This window comes from Apus apus, chromosome 11, assembly GCF_020740795.1.
Source record: "Apus apus isolate bApuApu2 chromosome 11, bApuApu2.pri.cur, whole genome shotgun sequence".
Taxonomy (NCBI): domain Eukaryota; kingdom Metazoa; phylum Chordata; class Aves; order Apodiformes; family Apodidae; genus Apus; species Apus apus.
The window spans coordinates 20,161,024-20,178,483 of record NC_067292.1 but is presented as its reverse complement, the minus strand read 5'-3'; the positions used below and the strand labels follow the sequence as shown (position 1 = coordinate 20,178,483).

The 17,460-nt window shown below is 54.6% G+C and overlaps 1 protein-coding gene across 1 annotated transcript; it reads right to left on the bottom strand.

Moving 5' to 3' along the window:
* Positions 1-10,659: 10,659 nt before the first annotated feature.
* LOC127389379 (dual specificity protein kinase CLK1-like) lies at positions 10,660-13,287 on the bottom strand. The gene is made up of 10 exons (XM_051629799.1): positions 13,188-13,287; positions 12,724-12,790; positions 12,475-12,591; positions 12,172-12,338; positions 12,002-12,095; positions 11,788-11,918; positions 11,560-11,642; positions 11,331-11,410; positions 10,976-11,066; positions 10,660-10,887 (listed from the first exon to the last, which is right to left on the bottom strand). Exons 1-10 carry the CDS (start codon positions 13,285-13,287, stop codon positions 10,660-10,662), a joined length of 1,158 nt encoding a protein of 385 aa, XP_051485759.1.
* Between the last annotated feature and the right edge of the window lie 4,173 nt (positions 13,288-17,460).

Genomic DNA, 17,460 nt, shown 5'->3' with positions numbered 1-17,460 from the left:
CTGTGCACTGCCTGACAATGTCCTCTTCCTCTTCAGAGGGCTCTCGCACCAGCTGGGCTGCGCAGTTTCATCCAGAGCCCATTCAAAAGAACGCATTGGCCTGGAATGCTGCATCTGGACCAGAGAGATTTGGCTCTTGGAATGACATCCCACAGAGACACAGTTCCCTCCAAGCCACAAATCACCACATGAACGCTCTCATGGAGATTCTCTCTTTCCTCTACTACCCCATGTTCATGTCTTCTCTGCTCTTTCTTCCACCTTATTACTGAATTCAAGAGCTTTTTTCAAAGTTAACACTTTTCATAGGGGAAGCAAAGCCAATAACCTGCTTCTGCCCAAAGACTTGAAACAGAGTCTCGTGGCTCAGTCCCCGGACACGTGCTGCCTGTGCTCCTCCTGCAGAGTGGAAACACAAAACCACTCGCCACACGTGTCCTTCACATTCCCTTCCCAATAGCCAAGAGCTGCCAAGAACTCTGGAAGATGAGGAACCTCATATTGAACCAAACAAAGAAATAAATTCTAACCCTCCTTTAAGAACAACTGCCAGGAGACTGCTTTTGGTGGGGAGTTGCTCAGTCATCATGGGTTTTTTCCCTTGCTTATAAAGCCTGTTCCTTGTCTCTCTGCTTCCCTGCCTGGTGGTCCTCATGACTGCACCTGATGATCTTAAAGGTCTTTTCTAACCTAAATGCTTCTATGTTTCTACGATCTTCCAGTAGCTTTTAATCACGTTTTCCAGCCCGTGCAGAACATAAATGCCCCCTGTAAAACAACCTTCCTAAACGCAGCTCTTCAAGGAAGCGCACGGATCAGTCTCGATCCCCACAGGATGCGAAAAAAAGCCCCAGCCCTCCCCCAGAACTCACCCTTGCTGCCTCTGCTGCTCCTGCTGCTTCACACAGGGCACCTGAAGCCACGGCCACCACTCTCTCCTCCCCGTGCCTTCCTGCAGCCCCTTCAACCACCACCTCTCTCCACAGGAGCTTCCAGCAGCTCAGCCGCCTCTCACCTCAGGAGAGCAAATCCAGCCTCTGGCTGAAACTTGCCTCTGCAAGGCACACACACCAAAGGCTGCCAGGCTGCCACCTCATAATCTCAGAGCCGTGGGCTTGGAATCATGGGGTCTTGGCAGAGACCATGAGGGTCCATGGGAGGGAGCATCTAGTCCAAGCCCGAGTCTTCCATCAAGAACATGGGCCAAGGCCTGAGCCAGCCGGGCTGTTCATGGTGGAGCTGCACTTGCCTGGGCAAGGGCCGGCAGCAGGATGCCTCTCTCAAGTGCCTTTCCCACTTTAAGGGCCCAGGGCACAAAGCTTCATTTCTAAGCTCCAAGCTTTATGCTTTGTAGGTGTTAAGACTCATTCTCATGGCCCCGAGTGTTAGTTTGAGGCCCCAAATCTGCTTTTGAAGTCTCCTGTCAGGCCCCATGTTAGGATCTGCCATTTCAGGGTCTGAATCTGCCTCAACCATCCCACCCACCCATCAGGTCCTCCTGGATCTGGAGGGAGCAGATGGAACTCATGGAACTTCTCCGACGGGTCCCGAGGTGGAGGGCACCCACAGCACAGGTGGAGCCAGCCCATGCCCTGTGTGACCAGGTGTCCCACCAGCACGGACCAGCCTGGGCACCCAGTCCCTCCCACTGTCACTGCCCTGCCAGGGTGTGCCCAGCAGAGCTCCTATTTATAAGAAAGCCTCATTGCCACAAGCTGCTCTCTGAGTTTTCCTTGATTCTTCTGCCCAAGGAGCAGATCCTACAAGCACAGGGCATGGTGGGACCAAGAAGCCCCTTGGCCACAGGCACAGGTTTCTCCAGGCCAGCAGAAGCTTCTCACCACCCTCACACCAAAGAATTTCCTCCTCGTGTCTCACCTCAATCTCCCTCTGCCAGTTTTCATCCCTTCCCCCTTGTCCTCTCCCTCCCTGCCCTTGTCCCAAGCCCCTCCCCAGCTTTCCTGGAGCCCCTTCAGGCCCTGGAAGGTGCTCTAAGGTCTCCCTGGAGCCTTCTCTTCTCCGGGCTGAACACCCCAACTCTCCCAGCCTGTCTTGGGGCCTCCAGACCTGGACACAGTTTCCCAGGTGCAGTCACACAGATATGCACAAGAAGCCCAAAAACAATTTGTACCAGGTTCTGCAGTGACTCTTCTGGCAGCTCAGTGGTTCAAGTCAGCTTGGTCACCACTAGACAGTCAGGTTGGTCTTTCTTTGTATCTCCTGAGCTGGTTTTGTTTTGGATAAGAATTAGGGAGGCTTTCCATCCTCAAAGCATCAGGCTCCCCACTTCTCCATGAGGAGCTCTCCCATCCTGTACTTGTGCCATTCCAACACCCAGGAGGAGTGGTTCCCATAAACATGGTCTCTCCCAACCCATGTGTGATCTCCAGGCAGAGCTGCACCCTTAGTTCATCTCTAACACCTCACTTCCCATTCCACTTCCATCCTTCAGAGTATAGACTCTTCCCTCTGCAGACCAAGGATGTGAAGGTCTCTCCTGCCAGACAAGAGGTAAATCCCACCTTTCATTTGGAACTGAGATTGGCTTTGGACACAAAGCAATGGATGTTCAACAGGATGGGCTGTTGTCCTGAGTCTCCTCTGCTCTGCTTGACTCTACTAGACTCCACTTGAGTTGACTCAACTCTAATTATGTTTCCTCCTCTCCTCTCCTCTCCTCTCCTCTCCTCTCCTCTCCTCTCCTCTCCTCTCCTCTCTTCTCCTCTCCTATCCTCTCCTCTCCTCTCCTGTCCTCTTCAATTGCCACCAAGTCCTTTCTCTCCCCCTGTGCAAAGTGGGTGCCCCATCCCTGCAGGTCCAGGTGCCCCTCTCTTGCTGACCTCAGCTGCCTTGTGTGTGAGCCCTGCAGGTTCTCAGCAGCAGAGGCAGCTCCATGGCAGCTCCAGGGGCCCCTCAGCTGTGTCCTGCAGCCTTTCTTCCCATGGCCACCTGCAGCCACAGCGCTGAGTCTCAGCTCCAGATCTGAGCTGCACTTGGAGCACAGGAGCACAGGGTCACAGCATGGCAGGGCTTGGAAGGCACCTCCAGAGACCCCCGAGTCCAACCCCCTGCCAGAGCAGGACCCCAACCAGGGCAGGGCACTCAGAAAGGCATCCAGACCGGTCTGGAAAGTCTGCAGAGAAGGAGCCTCCAGCAGCTCTCTGGGCAGCCTGTCCTTGCATCCGCGCAGCCAGAGGTTGAAGCTCCAGCCCCTGGCAACGTGCAGGGCTGTCAGCGACCAGTTTGCCTCCCGTGCTGGGAGCAGCAAGCAGGGGCTTCTCCGCAGGGCGACTCCGGGGGAGCCCTGGTGTCCAGGAGCGGCAGCGGCTGGACCCTGATCGGCATCGTCTCCTGGGGAAGCACCAACTGCCACGTCCGCACCCCGGCCATCTACACCCGCCTCAGCAGCTGCCGCACCTGGATCGACTCCGTGGCTGCCCGGGGCTGCAGGAGCTGAGGAGCCCCTGCCCTGGAGCTGGGAACACCCCCCTTGGCAAGAAAGCCTCAGCAGCTGCTCGTGCCTCCTGCTGCCTCCGGCTCCTTCCTTCCCTCCGGGCTCAGACAGGGCGGCAGGTGCCCGGGGACACCCGCTGGTGGGGTCACCCTCTGCTGAGCCCCAGCAGCTCCCAGCGCTGGAGCTCAGTGCCCAGCTGGGACCCACTGGGGACATGGGCAGCCAGGACATCCTGGGCAGAGGAGGAGCAGGGCTGGCAGCAGCTGCAGGGCTGCTCGGGGGGGCTTCCCATGGCACCTGCCCAGGGGCCACCTGGGGGAAGGGACCTGCAATGGTCCTGCCACCGACCCAGCTGTGTGGAGCACTGGAGACTGCACAGCCCCGGGCAGGCAACTCCCAGTTCCTCATCTTTCCTCCAGGGGCCAAAGGGACACACAGGGCTGTGCAGGTGAGTGCCAGGACTGACCCACCACACCTGGAAACAGAAACCTGCTGAGCAAGGAGAAGATCTGGAGGCTGAGCCTGCCTGAGGGTCCAGCACAGTGAGATGGAACAACCTCAGCACTCCAGAAAGTCCCACTTCCAAAGGACTCCAGCAAGTCCTTTGGCATTTTGAGCATCCCCATGCTCAGACTGCTGTGGGCAGGGCTGACAATGGGGCTTGGATTTCTCCCAGCGTGGTGGTTGTAACCCAAAAACCTCTTGCCCAAAGGTGAGAGACAGCTAAAAGGTTGGGCAGAACCTACCTGATCATGGGCCATGCTCTTGCTCCAGCCAAGAAAAGTCCAGACAAGACCTTGGAACACCTGATGCCACAGGCTCCTGTGTGACTTAGGTCCTGGAGTAAAGTGTTCTCTAAAGGATCCAGGACCTGGCAGTATCAGTCTTCTTAGTTGGTGCCCTTGAATAGCCATAACAAGACTGTTCCTGACATCTCAGATACAGGTTGGGTGGAGAATGGAGGGAAAGCAGCCCAGAGGGGAAGGACTTGGGGGTGATGGTGGACGAGAAGCTCAACATGAGCCAACAATGTGAGCTGGAGCCCAGAAACCAACCATGTCTTGGGCTGTGTCAGCAGCAGCGTGACCAGCAAGGTGAGGGAAGGGATTGTCCCCTCTGCTCTGCTCTGCTGAGACCCCCCTGCAGGGCTGGGGCCAGTTCTGGAGCCCCCAGAGTAAGAAAGGCATGGAGCTCCTGGAGAGAGTCCAGAGGAGGCCACGGAGATGATTGATGGGGGGGCTGGAGCAGCTCTGCTCTGGAGACAGGCTGGGAGAGTTGGGGTGTTGAGCCTGGAGAAGAGAAGGCTCCAGGGAGACCTTAGAGCACCTTCCAGTGCCTGAAGGGGCTCCAGGAAAGCTGGGGAGGGGCTTGGGACAAGGGCAGGGAGGGAGAGGACAAGGGGGAAGGGATGAAAACTGGAAGAGGGAGATTGAGGTGAGACATGAGGAGGAAACTCTTTGGTGTGAGGGTGGTGAGAAGCTTCTGCTGGCATCTGCTCACCCTGGACAAGGAAGACTGACCCTGGCATGTCCCAGCAGAGGGACATGAGCGGCCACTGGCACGACCCACGGGCAGGGAGTGACAAACAGAGGCTCCAGGTCAGCTCTGGCACACAAGGTGCATTTTAATAAAAATCATTCTGTCAATGTCCAGCAGAAGGTCCATGTCTGGACCACATTTCCAGTCCATTTCCATCAGCTTCCTCACAGTCAAAATCCCCCCCAGCCCCGACTTGAAGTTCTCATGCGAAGCGTCAGACGCTGGATCCACCAACACTGAGACAGACCCGACGTTCAGGGCTGTGTGAGCTCCATGGAGCTGGCCTTGTCCCACGGGGAGGACCTGTCCCCTCTGGAGGCCAGGAGGAGGCTGGAGCTCCAGCAGCTGCTGCTCTGGGGCTGGCTGGGACCTGCCAGCACCTCCTGCCCCGCGCTGCTCCAGCCGAGCGTTTCATACCTGAGTTTGGAGTGAGCAGCAGGAGGACACGGGCTGGCTGAGGACCTGGGGCTGGCAGCACCCAACACCTTGGGGATGAGAGCTTCAGGGGCCAGCAGCCTCCTCCAGCCACGGAGCACCTGCCCAGGTCAGGCCCAGGGAGGAGAATCCCACTCGAAGGGCTGTGCAGAGTCCTTGCTCTGGAAGAGTCACCACACTCGTGCTTTTTTAAAATGTTCTTGACAATCCTGCTCATCCCCAGAGCTGCTGCTGCTGCTTCTCCAAGTTGGAGCTTGAGAAGCCCATCCTGCAGCCCCCCGTGCTCCCTCCTGGGGGAGGGAGGCAGCTGAAGCAAAGGGGTCACTTCACTGGGGGCTGGACCCAAGTGGAGGGACGGGAGGAAAGGTGTGTTCCTGGCCAGAGGAAGGTCAACAAGGAGCAGAGGTCTCCGTGGCCCCCAGGAATGTTTCGGTGGTGATCTGAGTGCAAATCATACACAGGACTCAGAGGGAGAGTTAAGGGTCCCTCTTGGAAACAGAACAGCTGGTGGGACATGTGCTCCTCAAGCCTGGATGAACCCTTGGCTTTGGTGGGCAGCTCAAGGCTGCAGGCTGGGAGCTCCAGTGTGGGACATGGGGACAGAGCTGCCATGGTCACTCATCCATCCCCTGCCACCTCTTGATGATGAAGACCTAGTGCTTCCTCTGGGGGAAGCCTCCAGGCTCTCAACCACTCCCTTTTCCTGCCCACATCTGCTGGGGCTCCCCACGCACAGCCTGCCAGCTCGGCCACCAGCTGCCAACCTGCCCAGCAGCTGGGACGTGGCTCACAGCCAGCTTGGGGCTCCCAGGGAGCTGCTGGGCTGCAGCTCCCCCATCCCTTGCTCTTCTGGGCCAGCAGAAGGCTCTCAGCAGCACCCAGTGTGTGTCCCCTGACATGTCTCCCTCCAGCTCTTCTGCAGAAACATTTGCAGACACATGTACAGCCCAACACCAGCTCTCCACAACAGACCTACTCTCCTCTGCATCCACCCCCAGGCTGCTCTGACATGGGCAGGGCTTGAAGGGAGTTGCTCCTTCTGCAAAGGGGACTCCCAGGTGCACCAGGACCACCTCTCCAAGGAACATGGTCCTTCTCTCACACTATGACCAGCTCCACAGGGACTCACTCTGCCCAGGACTGAAGCACGATGGACCTCTCCACCCTGTGGGACAGCTGCAGACTGCTCACTGCTTCTTCATGGACACAGCTGCCCCAGCCCATGCTGTGCACCCTGTGGCTTCATGGCATCCAGCTGCTGCCATGCAGCCTGGCTACCATGGTGAGCCATGGGTGACCTCAGTCCATCCCAGCACAGCAGAAGGAGCTCGAGACTCGTGGCTCAGCAAGACGTGCTACGTGAGGATGAGGACATGGAAGCCCAGCAGCACCACAGCAAACCAACGAGGGTGGCTTTGCTGGAGAAGGAGACAGCTCATCATGCCTGAGGAAATGAGAAATTCAGTCCCCAGAGTCACCCAAGCTCTGCCTGCTCCAGCTGTTCCAAGGAGCCTCCAGAACAAAGCTAATGAAAGAACCGTAACGACACCTTCGTAAGACGCTGCACAAATGGGGCAGCCTGAGGACAGGCAGAGATGTCACTGCAAAACCAGAAGCAGGGCCCTGGGCTCACATCCACAGCCCCTGATGTGCAGGGCTGCAGGCCACCAGCCCTGAAAGCAGATGTCCTCCAGGTCCCTGGGCACTGCTGCCCTTCTGGGAGGCCCTTGCAGCCAGGCTGAGTTGAGGAAGGCAGGTGGTTGGTGTCCAGAGCACACAGCTGGATGGGGCCTCCTCTTGCAGCTCCCTGGTGCTGACACTGGGCTGAGGAGGGGAGAGCTGAGACCCTCTGAGTGGGCAGGCAGGGCAGAGCTGCAAGAGGTTTAGTTGTGGCAGCACTTCACACGTCCTGGGCAGGATGTCACATCCCAGCCAGAAAGCTTCTCCTGGGGCTGTGTGGAGAAATGTTCCCTGGGAGCAGTGTCTGCTGTGGTCTGGATACTCCTCCTGCAGGGTCTCCAGTCAGCCCAGCAGAGCCACTGACATGTCAGCCTCCTGTGATGAAGGGGAGACCTTGTCACCCTCACCAAGGCATGGGAAGCCAGCAGCTTCTCCTCCAGGTGACACAACCCTTCCCATGGCTTTCCTGAAGGACTTGTGGCAGAAGTGACACTGAGGGACTGCCCAGATGAAGCAGAGTCCCAGCTCAGGTGTCCCTGGCTCCTCTGTTTCTGAGCAAAGCACGAGGCACTTGGAGTGACAAATCCAAACCACCTGCAGAAAAGGAACTTTTCAGGTGCCTGAAGGCCTGGTTGGGTGAGCAACCACATCCCAAGGTCAAGGCCTCTGCTTCATGTCGTTCTGTTCCATGTTTTTCAAATGAGCACAACTCCATCAAGTCTCAGCAGACAGGAACCACCAAGGAGCAGCCAGAGACATCCAGACACCAAGAGGCTTTGAAAAACAAAAGGGAAACAACAACAACAAAGTTCCAGGATGGTCAGGGCAGCTTTGCTGAGGGACCAAGTGGGGACACATGGCAAAGAGACTTGGCTTGGAGGAACCATGGAGAGAAGGATGAAAGAAAACTCAGAAGGAGATCAAGATGGTGCTGCTATGAAGATGAAGAAGATGTCCAACTGCAGCAGCAAGCTGAAGCCACCTACTAGAGCATGCCCAACCCAGGTACCCACAAGCAGCCACCACATCCTCTAGTAGGTGGCTTGGCTTGGACATACTCTAGAGAGGTGAGAGGACTGCAGGCTGGAAGCAAAGAGGAGCTTTCAGGCACGTGAGCTGCTCCTCAGAACTGAAAGATAAGCCTCAGATGTGCAAGGTGAATTCTCCACACGAGTTGATGGAATAAAAACATCTCCTCCTTCTCCAAATCTCCTGCTGCCTGTTTTCTAGACCTCTGAGCTCCAGCCCTGTTTCAAAACATTCACCACCAGCTCTGCCAACCACCTCGAACACCCTCTGCATCTCTGCTGCCACAGGCCACCTGCACCCCTGCTCTGCCTGGAGTTCAGACCTCGCACTCCAGCTGGGAATGACTTGATCATCTTAGAGGTCTTTCCCAGCCTTAATGATTCTAAATCCAGCCTGAAAAAGCAGCAAGTCCTTCAGACTCTGGCCATCACCTTCCTTTCCTCAATGGCACACAAGTTCTCCCTCAGCTTGAAGCCTGGGCCCAGGACAACCTCCATTTGAAGGGCCAACTTTAAGACAACCTGCTCATCTTCACTCACCCTGCCAAAACTAAACAAAGCAAAAGAAAACATAAATCACAAAACAGCAATAAAATGCACCTTGTGTCTGAGCTCCCCTGGGTCCTCCCCAGAGCTACTGAGCTACAACTCATTTGGTGCAGAACTTGAGCTCCTCTCACGTGGCCAGACTGACCCTGAGGCCCAACAAGGCAGCCAAGGCTGCAAACGTGGGGCCTCACCACATCCACGTAGACACTGAGGAACAGGCAGAGGGTTTGAAAGCCAGAAGCTTGGCAGCACTCAGGTCCCTTGTCCCGACACATACAGCAGCAGGGATGCTGGTCCAACCTCCTTGGAGGTTACTCACCCACGGATCCTCCTGGCTCCTGCTTTTGGACCTGAAACTAAAAGAAGCTTCTGAAGAATCCTGAAGGAAACTGGGCTGCTCCCTTCTGGCCAGAAGAGACCTCCCAAAGGTAGCACTGAGCCTGACCCAGCACCTGCCCATGGCACGTGGAGGGGGAGCACAGCCCACTCTTCTCCTGACCCTTCCCAAGTTCAGAAGCCCTCCCATAGAGTTTGAGAGCCTTGGGCACGTTGAGAGGTGGGCACCAAGGACCAATCTCCTCGGATTCCCCGTCCCAGGACCTGCCTCACCAGGTCTCCTGTGGATGGCTGGGACTGAGTCTCTGGGCAATAAATACATCAGTAACTTTGTGGAGGTGGAAGAGACCGTTTTAATAAACAGGATTTAAAAAAAAAAAATCCCTCTGAGCTGCCACTGCGAGAAGAGTTCAAGGAGCCAGCACAGAAGATGACGCTGCATGTGCACGATGGAGGGAGGAGGGAAGAAAAGAAGAAGCTGTCACCAACTTGATGAGCTTCCTCAAGTAACTCAACAGAAACCAGCTCAGCCAAACTCTCCAGCTCAAATACTGGTGGATCCATGAGAAACAGCTCCAATCAAAGCCAAGAGAAATCCCTACATGGGAAGGACCAGCGGGAACAGCGAGTGTCGCTGGAGCCGTGGCAGGAGACAGGGAAGATCTGCCCGTGGTTCCTGGGGTCAGGAACAGCCAACGTCCTTGCCCAGGCAGCCTGTGTGTGTGTGTCTGTGTGTGTGTCTGTGTGTGTGTGTGTCTGCTGGAGGGGGTGGCAGGGGGGTCGGGCTATGGACGAGGTGGTGGTGCAGGGTGGCAGGGGTGGAGAACAGAGTCCTAGGACACCTGTGCATGAGTCCAACAGGAGCAGGGAAGAGTAATGACACGACAACCAATATGGTCTTACCTCTCGTTCCACTTCATTGCCAGTTTGTCTGATACTTAAATACTCTAAGTTGGCTGTGCATGTGGACAGACACCTCATTTAATTGGCTAAGCATAACGGTTCACGTGTCAGGCTTCATTTTGCTATTGGCTGTGACTACATGTGTTACAAGCACTATTTTGTGACCTCCTGCAGTTTTCTCATCCATCTTCACGTCCACCCTCAGGTGCCCAGCCAAGATACACTTCCTCATTCTCCCAAGACTAAAGATAATCTTGTTGCAAACAACATCAATTGTTAGTTTCATACTTTGCTGTTACAGCAAGGATTGTCAAGCCCTCCCAGGCACCCGAAATCATGACCCTGCTGTATCAAAAATTCCTCCACAGATTGGGGCTCAGAGTATTTAAGTGTTCCTACCTAAGCTACCAAGTTTCAAGTCCCAGCGCAGCAGTGGAACAGCTGGAGGAGCTGGGGGGTGTGCAGTGATCCAGGCCTCAGGTCAGTGTGACAGGGCAACGTCTTGTGTGTTACAGGTACTGGAATTCTCCCTGTGGAGACCACTCAGCAGCAGGACAGAGTCCTAGGACACCTGTGCACCTTTCAAAGTGCCACTGTCCCAAGACCTTCACGCACGGAGGAAACACAACCAAGTCCATCACTGTCTTTTTCTCACTTCAGTTTTATTCCAACAGCTGCAACAAACTACACTACCCAAAACATCCTAACACCAAAGGGAACATGAACAAAACAACTCTATCCAACAAACATCCGATACTTTCTCCGCTTCTTTGGGGGAAGGACTCCTGGGTCAGGCTCCCCAGCTCCAGAAGGCAGCAGCCTTTTCTCCCGTCTCAGGGGCAGGAAGAAAGGGTGTTTCAGGGCTTCTCCCAGAGTAATTCGCTCTGCTGGGTCGTAACGGAGCATCTTCTCAATCAGATCAAACAGGTTCTCGTGGTCGTCTCCGTCGTTGGTCATGAATGCCTTCATGAAGAACAGAACAGCTGTTTGTAATGGTGTCATTGCATGTCCAGGTGCTCTCCCCAGCAGCCTTTCCCCTCAGCCCTCTTACCTTCAGGGGCTTACACCACCGGGACACGTATCTCCCAGCAGAGCTTCGCTCGTCCAAGTGCACCCGGTCCTGATGGAAATATCCGCGTTTCCTGAAACAATCAGACCACAGGTTGTTACTCAGAGGTGCTTTTTGTCCCTGCACTAGAAGCAGTTTATCAGCATGTTGGTCGGCATCTCGGGCATGAGCTGGGAAGGTTCCCCAGGAGTGGCCAGTTTGGGAAACAGACCAAAGGATGAACGTGAACGTATTCAAATTCTCTTTTTTTTTTTTTTCTTTTTAAATTTCCATGAAAGCAAATCTGAAGGTATTTCAATGGAACTCTATCCGTCCAGGTATGGAGAAATGGAATTACCTGCTTTGCTTTATCATGTCACTTGGCAAAGGCCCCAGGATTCTCTCCATCATTGCCAGGTGTTCTTTGTCTTCATTGACCTGAAGGGAAATCAAGACAGACATTGTTGTTCCTTCACAGCAGGAGTGATCAAGAACCACACAATGACCTTCCTTCAGTGTGGCTTGTCACTTGCAAATGTTCATGGGGCCAGCCTTCCTGCCAAGCTGGCTGGCTCCTAGTTGCCTACCGGAAAGATTGGGGATCCCAGGTAGTACTCCAGGAGAATACATCCTATGCTCCAGACATCGCAGGGCTGTGACCATCCCAGGGCTGTGAAAAGACCCAGAAGGCTCACGTTTATAGCAGGCTGCAAGCGAGTCAAGAGCTCCAGCAAGAAGGGCCACACTTCTGTAGCACCTTTCAATAGGCACCAGGAGTCTCAGGCCAAAGCTGTGCCCAACAGACTCCTACTGACCTAGGATGACTTCGGGAGCTCGGAACGGTCTCGTGGTCACCACCGTGCTGTGATGTTCATCGTCACGTGTGGTGCTCCCAAAGTCCCCAACCCTGATGTCGGGATGCTTGGGTCTGCGCTCTTGACACTTCTGCAAGGAAACAAGGGGAGGCTAGTGCCCAAGGGAAGCCAGAGGATGGCTGAGGGCAGGTGGGGAAGAGGACGGCAACTTCCCAGGCTGGGATTGTACTCCTCCGTGGAGTCAGACGACGCCAGCAAGATGTTTTCTGGCTTCAGGTCTGTGTGCGTCAACTTGTTGACGTGCAAAACTGCAAGGGGACAATGCTTGTTAGCAAATACCACAAAGAAAAGCTAGCAAAGCAAGGCAAAAAGACAGATACTTGCAGTTGACAGCCTGGCAGATCTGATAGGCCATCTGCCTGATGTGGTCCAGCCTGAAGGGGAGGAAGCCATTCTCCTTCATGAAGTCAAAGGTGCTGAGCCCCAGCAGCTCCAGCACGATGCAGACGTGGCCACGGTGTTCAAACCAGTCTAGCATCTGGACACAGTGCCTGCAGAAGCAGCAAAAGGCAGCAATTGCAGCAGGCAGTGGTGTCACGCTCTGCTACGTCCATGCTGTGTTCCCAAAGCTCCGTGTGTCCCAGGCAGCTGAAAGCCAGAGGCCAGGACAAGGCTTTGTGCACTCACTGTGTGCTGCTGGGGTCCAGGGCACGTAAGTAGCGCAGCACTCGGACTTCTGCAAAGGCTTCCTCAGAGCTCCCATCAGCCTCCTTGATGATTTTCACAGCCACATGCCTGCCCTGCCTGGAAAGACAGGTTTTTAACTGCGCTTAGAACATGGAGGAGATTTTTACCTAAGGATCCTGAGCACTTCCTGAGCCACACTCTGAGAGCATCAGCCAGGAGAACTGTGTGTGGTTACTTCCAAAGACTTACTCCTTGTGATCGATGCACTCCACAACCTGTCCAAAAGTCCCCTCTCCCAAAGTAGCAACGACTTCATCTAGAAAGAACACAACTGTCAGTCACACAACTTGTATAGTTACTCAGGTCTTGAGAAAACAAGCCAACACACAAAAATGCAGCAAACAAACAGGACAAGTAGGTTCCTCTCGCCTGGGCCTCGTTACATGGAAAATCTCCAGTTGGAGAGATGTTACTGGACAACTCTCCTCAAGGCACATTTACAGGGAACTCAATCCAGTAGCTTCATTAGCTGCATGTACTGTTTTTTTGGGGGGAAAGGAGGAAAAGCAAAGAGAAATGTACAGACAAGGAATAACGATCTCTACCCCCAAAGATAGAAAGTCCAGACAGAAGGAAAAGACTTGCAAACCCCACCCACATCTTATGCTGGCACAACTGATTCTATCTGAAAAGTTAATACTACTGTGCTGTACATCTTGCACAGAGGATGTCTCCTGTCTGACAGATGGGGTGACCCTGGCAGTTCTCCTCCACGCTGTTGGATCCGCTCCTTGGAGGGCTTGTCAGGATCATCTAGGCAATGAAGAAACACCAGGGCATTCAGGTCAGAGCAGGAAACTCAGTTGGCAGGGAGATGCTGGGCCATTCAGATACAGGCCAGGCCACAAAGGGTTGGCAGGAGCCATTTCAGGTTCACTCCCCGCCAATGCACGGGGCACACGGTGTGTGTTGCAGGACAAAAACAGGGCACGGGGCACATTCCCAGGGGAGATCCTCCAAGTGGCAAGGCAACACCAAATTGCAACACAATTGCTTTTCTTTGCAAAGATTGGTTCACTGCATTTTACTTTAGGATCTCAGTGCCCATGACTTTTTGTTGTGTGCTGAGTCTTGTCTTTCCTTTTGGAATTACCCACCCCACTCGGAGCCGATGAGTTGCTGCTGTGAGGCCCAGCAGCCCATCCCTGATGGTTCTGGGTTTCTGAAGAGGCACTGCAAGAAAAGCATCACATCAACCTCAGTCCAATCATTCCAGTTCCACTATCAAGACAGCTTTTTGTTTTGAGCTGTCAGAGGTCTCTCGTGAAAGATCTCCAACTCAAACACAACTGCACTGTCAGATGACCAAACGAGAACAAGAAAGTCTCTTGTCCAGCCAGAACAGTGCTGGGATGCCATGATGCTATGCACTTGCTGCTGTCAGAAGTGAAAAAGGATTTACCTGCCAGGCAGGTCAGAACCACCAAGTCTGCAGCGCTTGGCCTCCTGTGCACTGCCTGACAATGTCCTCTTCCTCTTCAGAGGGCTCTCGCACCAGCTGGGCTGCGCAGTTTCATCCAGAGCCCATTCAAAAGAACGCATTGGCCTGGAATGCTGCATCTGGACCAGAGAGATTTGGCTCATGGAATGACATCCCACAGAGACACAGTTCCCTCCAAGCCACAAATCACCACATTCACGCTCTCATGGAGATTCTCTCTTTCCTCTACTACCCCATTTTCAGTTCTTCTCTGCTCTTTCTTCCACCTTATTACTGAATTCAAGAGCTTTTTTCAAAGTTAACACTTTTCATAGGGGAAGCAAAGCCAATAACCTGCTTCTGCCCAAAGACTTGAAACAGAGTCTCATGGCTCAGTCCCCGGACACGTGCTGCCTGTGCTCCTCCTGCAGAGTGGAAACACAAAACCACTCGCCACACGTGTCCTTCACATTCCCTTCCCAATAGCCAAGAGCTGCCAAGAACTCTGGAAGTTGAGGAAACTCATATTGAACCAAAAAAAGAAATAAATTCTAACCCTCCTTTAAGAACAACTGCCAGGAGACTGCTTTTGGTGGGGAGTTGCTCAGTCATCATGGGTTTTTTGCCCTTGCTTATAAAGCCTGTTCCTTGTCTCTCTGCTTCCCTGCCTGGTGGACCTCATGACTGCACCTGATGATCTTAAAGGTCTTTTCTAACCAAAATGCTTCTATGTTTCTACGATCTTTCAGTAGCTTTTAATCACGTTTTCCAGCCCGTGCAGAACATAAATGCCCCCTGTAAAACAACCTTCCTAAACGCAGCTCTTCAAGGAAGCGCACGGATCAGTCTCGATCCCCACAGGATGCGAAAAAAAGCCCCAGCCCTCCCCCAGAACTCACCCTTGCTGCCTCTGCTGCTCCTGCTGCTTCACACAGGGCACCTGAAGCCACGGCCACCACTCTCTCCTCCCCGTGCCTTCCTGCAGCCCCTTCAACCACCACCTCTCTCCACAGGAGCTTCCAGCAGCTCAGCCGCCTCTCACCTCAGGAGAGCAAATCCAGCCTCTGGCTGAAACTTGCCTCTGCAAGGCACACACACCAAAGGCTGCCAGGCTGCCACCTCATAATCTCAGAGCCGTGGGCTTGGAATCATGGGGTCTTGGCAGAGACCATGAGGGTCCATGGGAGGGAGCATCTAGTCCAAGCCCGAGTCTTCCATCAAGAACATGGGCCAAGGCCTGAGCCAGCCGGGCTGTTCATGGTGGAGCTGCACTTGCCTGGGCAAGGGCCGGCAGCAGGATGCCTCTCTCAAGTGCCTTTCCCACTTTAAGGGCCCAGAGCACAAAGCTTCATTTCTAAGCTCCAAGCTTTATGCTTTGTAGGTGTTAAGACTCATTCTCATGGCCCCGAGTGTCAGTTTGAGGCCCCAAATCTGATTCTGAAGTCTCCTATCAGGCCCCATGTTAGGATCTGCCATTTCAGGGTCTGAATCTGCCTCAACCATCCCACCCACCCATCAGGTCCTCCTGGATCTGGAGGGAGCAGATGGAACTCATGGAACTTCTCCGACGGGTCCCGAGGTGGAGGGCACCCACAGCACAGGTGGAGCCAGCCCATGCCCTGTGTGACCAGGTGTCCCACCAGCACGGACCAGCCTGGGCACCCAGTCCTTCCCACTGTCACTGCCCTGCCAGGGTGTGCCCAGCAGAGCTCCTATTTATAAGAAAGCCTCATTGCCACAAGCTGCTCTCTGAGTTTTCCTTGATTCTTCTGCCCAAGGAGCAGATCTTACAAGCACAGGGCATGGTGGGACCAAGAAGCCCCTTGGCCGCAGGCACAGGTTTCTCCAGGCCAGCAGAAGCTTCTCATCACCCTCACAGCAAAGAATTTCCTCCTCGTGTCTCACCTCAATCTCCCTCTGCCAGTTTTCATCCATCCCCCCTCATCTCATCCCTCCCTGCCCTTGTCCCAAGCCCCTCCCCAGCTTTCCTGGAGCCCCTTCAGGCACTGGAAGCTGCTCTAAAGTCTTCCTGGAGCCTTCTCTTCTCCAGGCTCAACACCCCAACTCTCCCGGCCTGTCTTGGGGCCTCCAGACCTGGACACAGTTTCCCAGGTGCAGTCACACAGATATGCACAAGAAGCCCCCCAAAAAATTGTACCAGGTTCTGCAGTGACTCTTCTGGCAGCTCAGTGGTTCAAGTCAGCTTGGTCACCACTAGACAGTCAGGTTGGTCTTTCTTTGTATCTCCTGAGCTGGTTTTGTTTTGGATAAGAATTAGGGAGGCTTTTCATCCTCAAAGCATCAGGCTCCCCACTTCTCCATGAGGAGCTCTCCCATCCTGTACTTGTGCCATTCCAACACCCAGGAGGAGTGGTTCCCATAAACATGGTCTCTCCCAACCCATGTGTGATCTCTAGGCAGAGCTGCACCCTTAGTTCATCTCTAACACCTCACTTCCCATTCCACTTCCATCCTTCAGAGTACAGACTCTTCCCTCTGCAGACCAAGGATGTGAAGGTCTCTCCTGCCAGACAAGAGGTAAATCCCACCTTTCATTTGGAACTGAGATTGGCTTTGGACACAAAGCAATTAATGTTCAACAGGATGGGCTGTTGTCCTGAGTCTCCTCTGCTCTGCTTGACTCTACTAGACTCCACTTGAGTTGACTCAACTCTAATTATATTTCCTCCTCTCCTCTCCTCTCCTCAATGACTTTTACTTTGAGCTTCATTTCCAGCCCAGGAGAAATGTTGGTAGTTTATACCAGTTTGCAGGTTCCTTCTCAAGACACAAGAGGGAGAAAAGCAAGAGAAGACATTTCCACCAAGTCCTTTCTCTCCCCCTGTGCAAAGTGGGTGCCCCATCCCTGCAGGTCCAAGTGCCCCTCTCTTGCTGACCTCAGCTGCCTTGTGTGTGAGCCCTGCAGGTTCTCAGCAGCAGAGGCAGCTCCATGGCAGCTCCAGGGGCCCCTCAGCTGTGTCCTGCAGCCTTTCTTCCCATGGCCACCTGCAGCCACAGCGCTGAGTCTCAGCTCCAGATCTGAGCTGCACCTGGAGCACAGGAGCACAGGGTCACAGCATGGCAGGGCTTGGAAGGCACCTCCAGAGACCCCCGAGTCCAACCCCCTGCCAGAGCAGGACCCCAACCAGGGCAGGGCACTCAGAAAGGCATCCAGACCGGTCTGGAAAGTCTGCAGAGAAGGAGCCTCCAGCAGCTCTCTGGGCAGCCTGTCCTTGCATCCGCGCAGCCAGAGGTTGAAGCTCCAGCCCCTGGCAACGTGCAGGGCTGTCAGCGACCAGTTTGCCTCCCGTGCTGGGAGCAGCAAGCAGGGGCTTCTCCGCAGGGCGACTCCGGGGGAGCCCTGGTGTCCAGGAGCGGCAGCGGCTGGACCCTGATCGGCATCGTCTCCTGGGGAAGCACCAACTGCCACGTCCGCACCCCGGCCATCTACACCCGCCTCAGCAGCTGCCGCACCTGGATCGACTCCGTGGCTGCCCGGGGCTGCA

Coding starts and splice junctions, on each gene's coding strand:
- LOC127389379 (XM_051629799.1), bottom strand. CDS start 13,287: ATGATCCTGACAAGCCCTCCAAGGAGCGGATCCAACAGCGTGGAGGAG. Junction 12,339..12,474: donor CTGGACCCCAGCAGCACACA/GTGAGTGCACAA, acceptor CTGCTTCTGCAG/GCACTGTGTCCAGATGCTAG. Junction 11,067..11,330: donor GACATGATAAAGCAAAGCAG/GTAATTCCATTT, acceptor TGATTGTTTCAG/GAAACGCGGATATTTCCATC.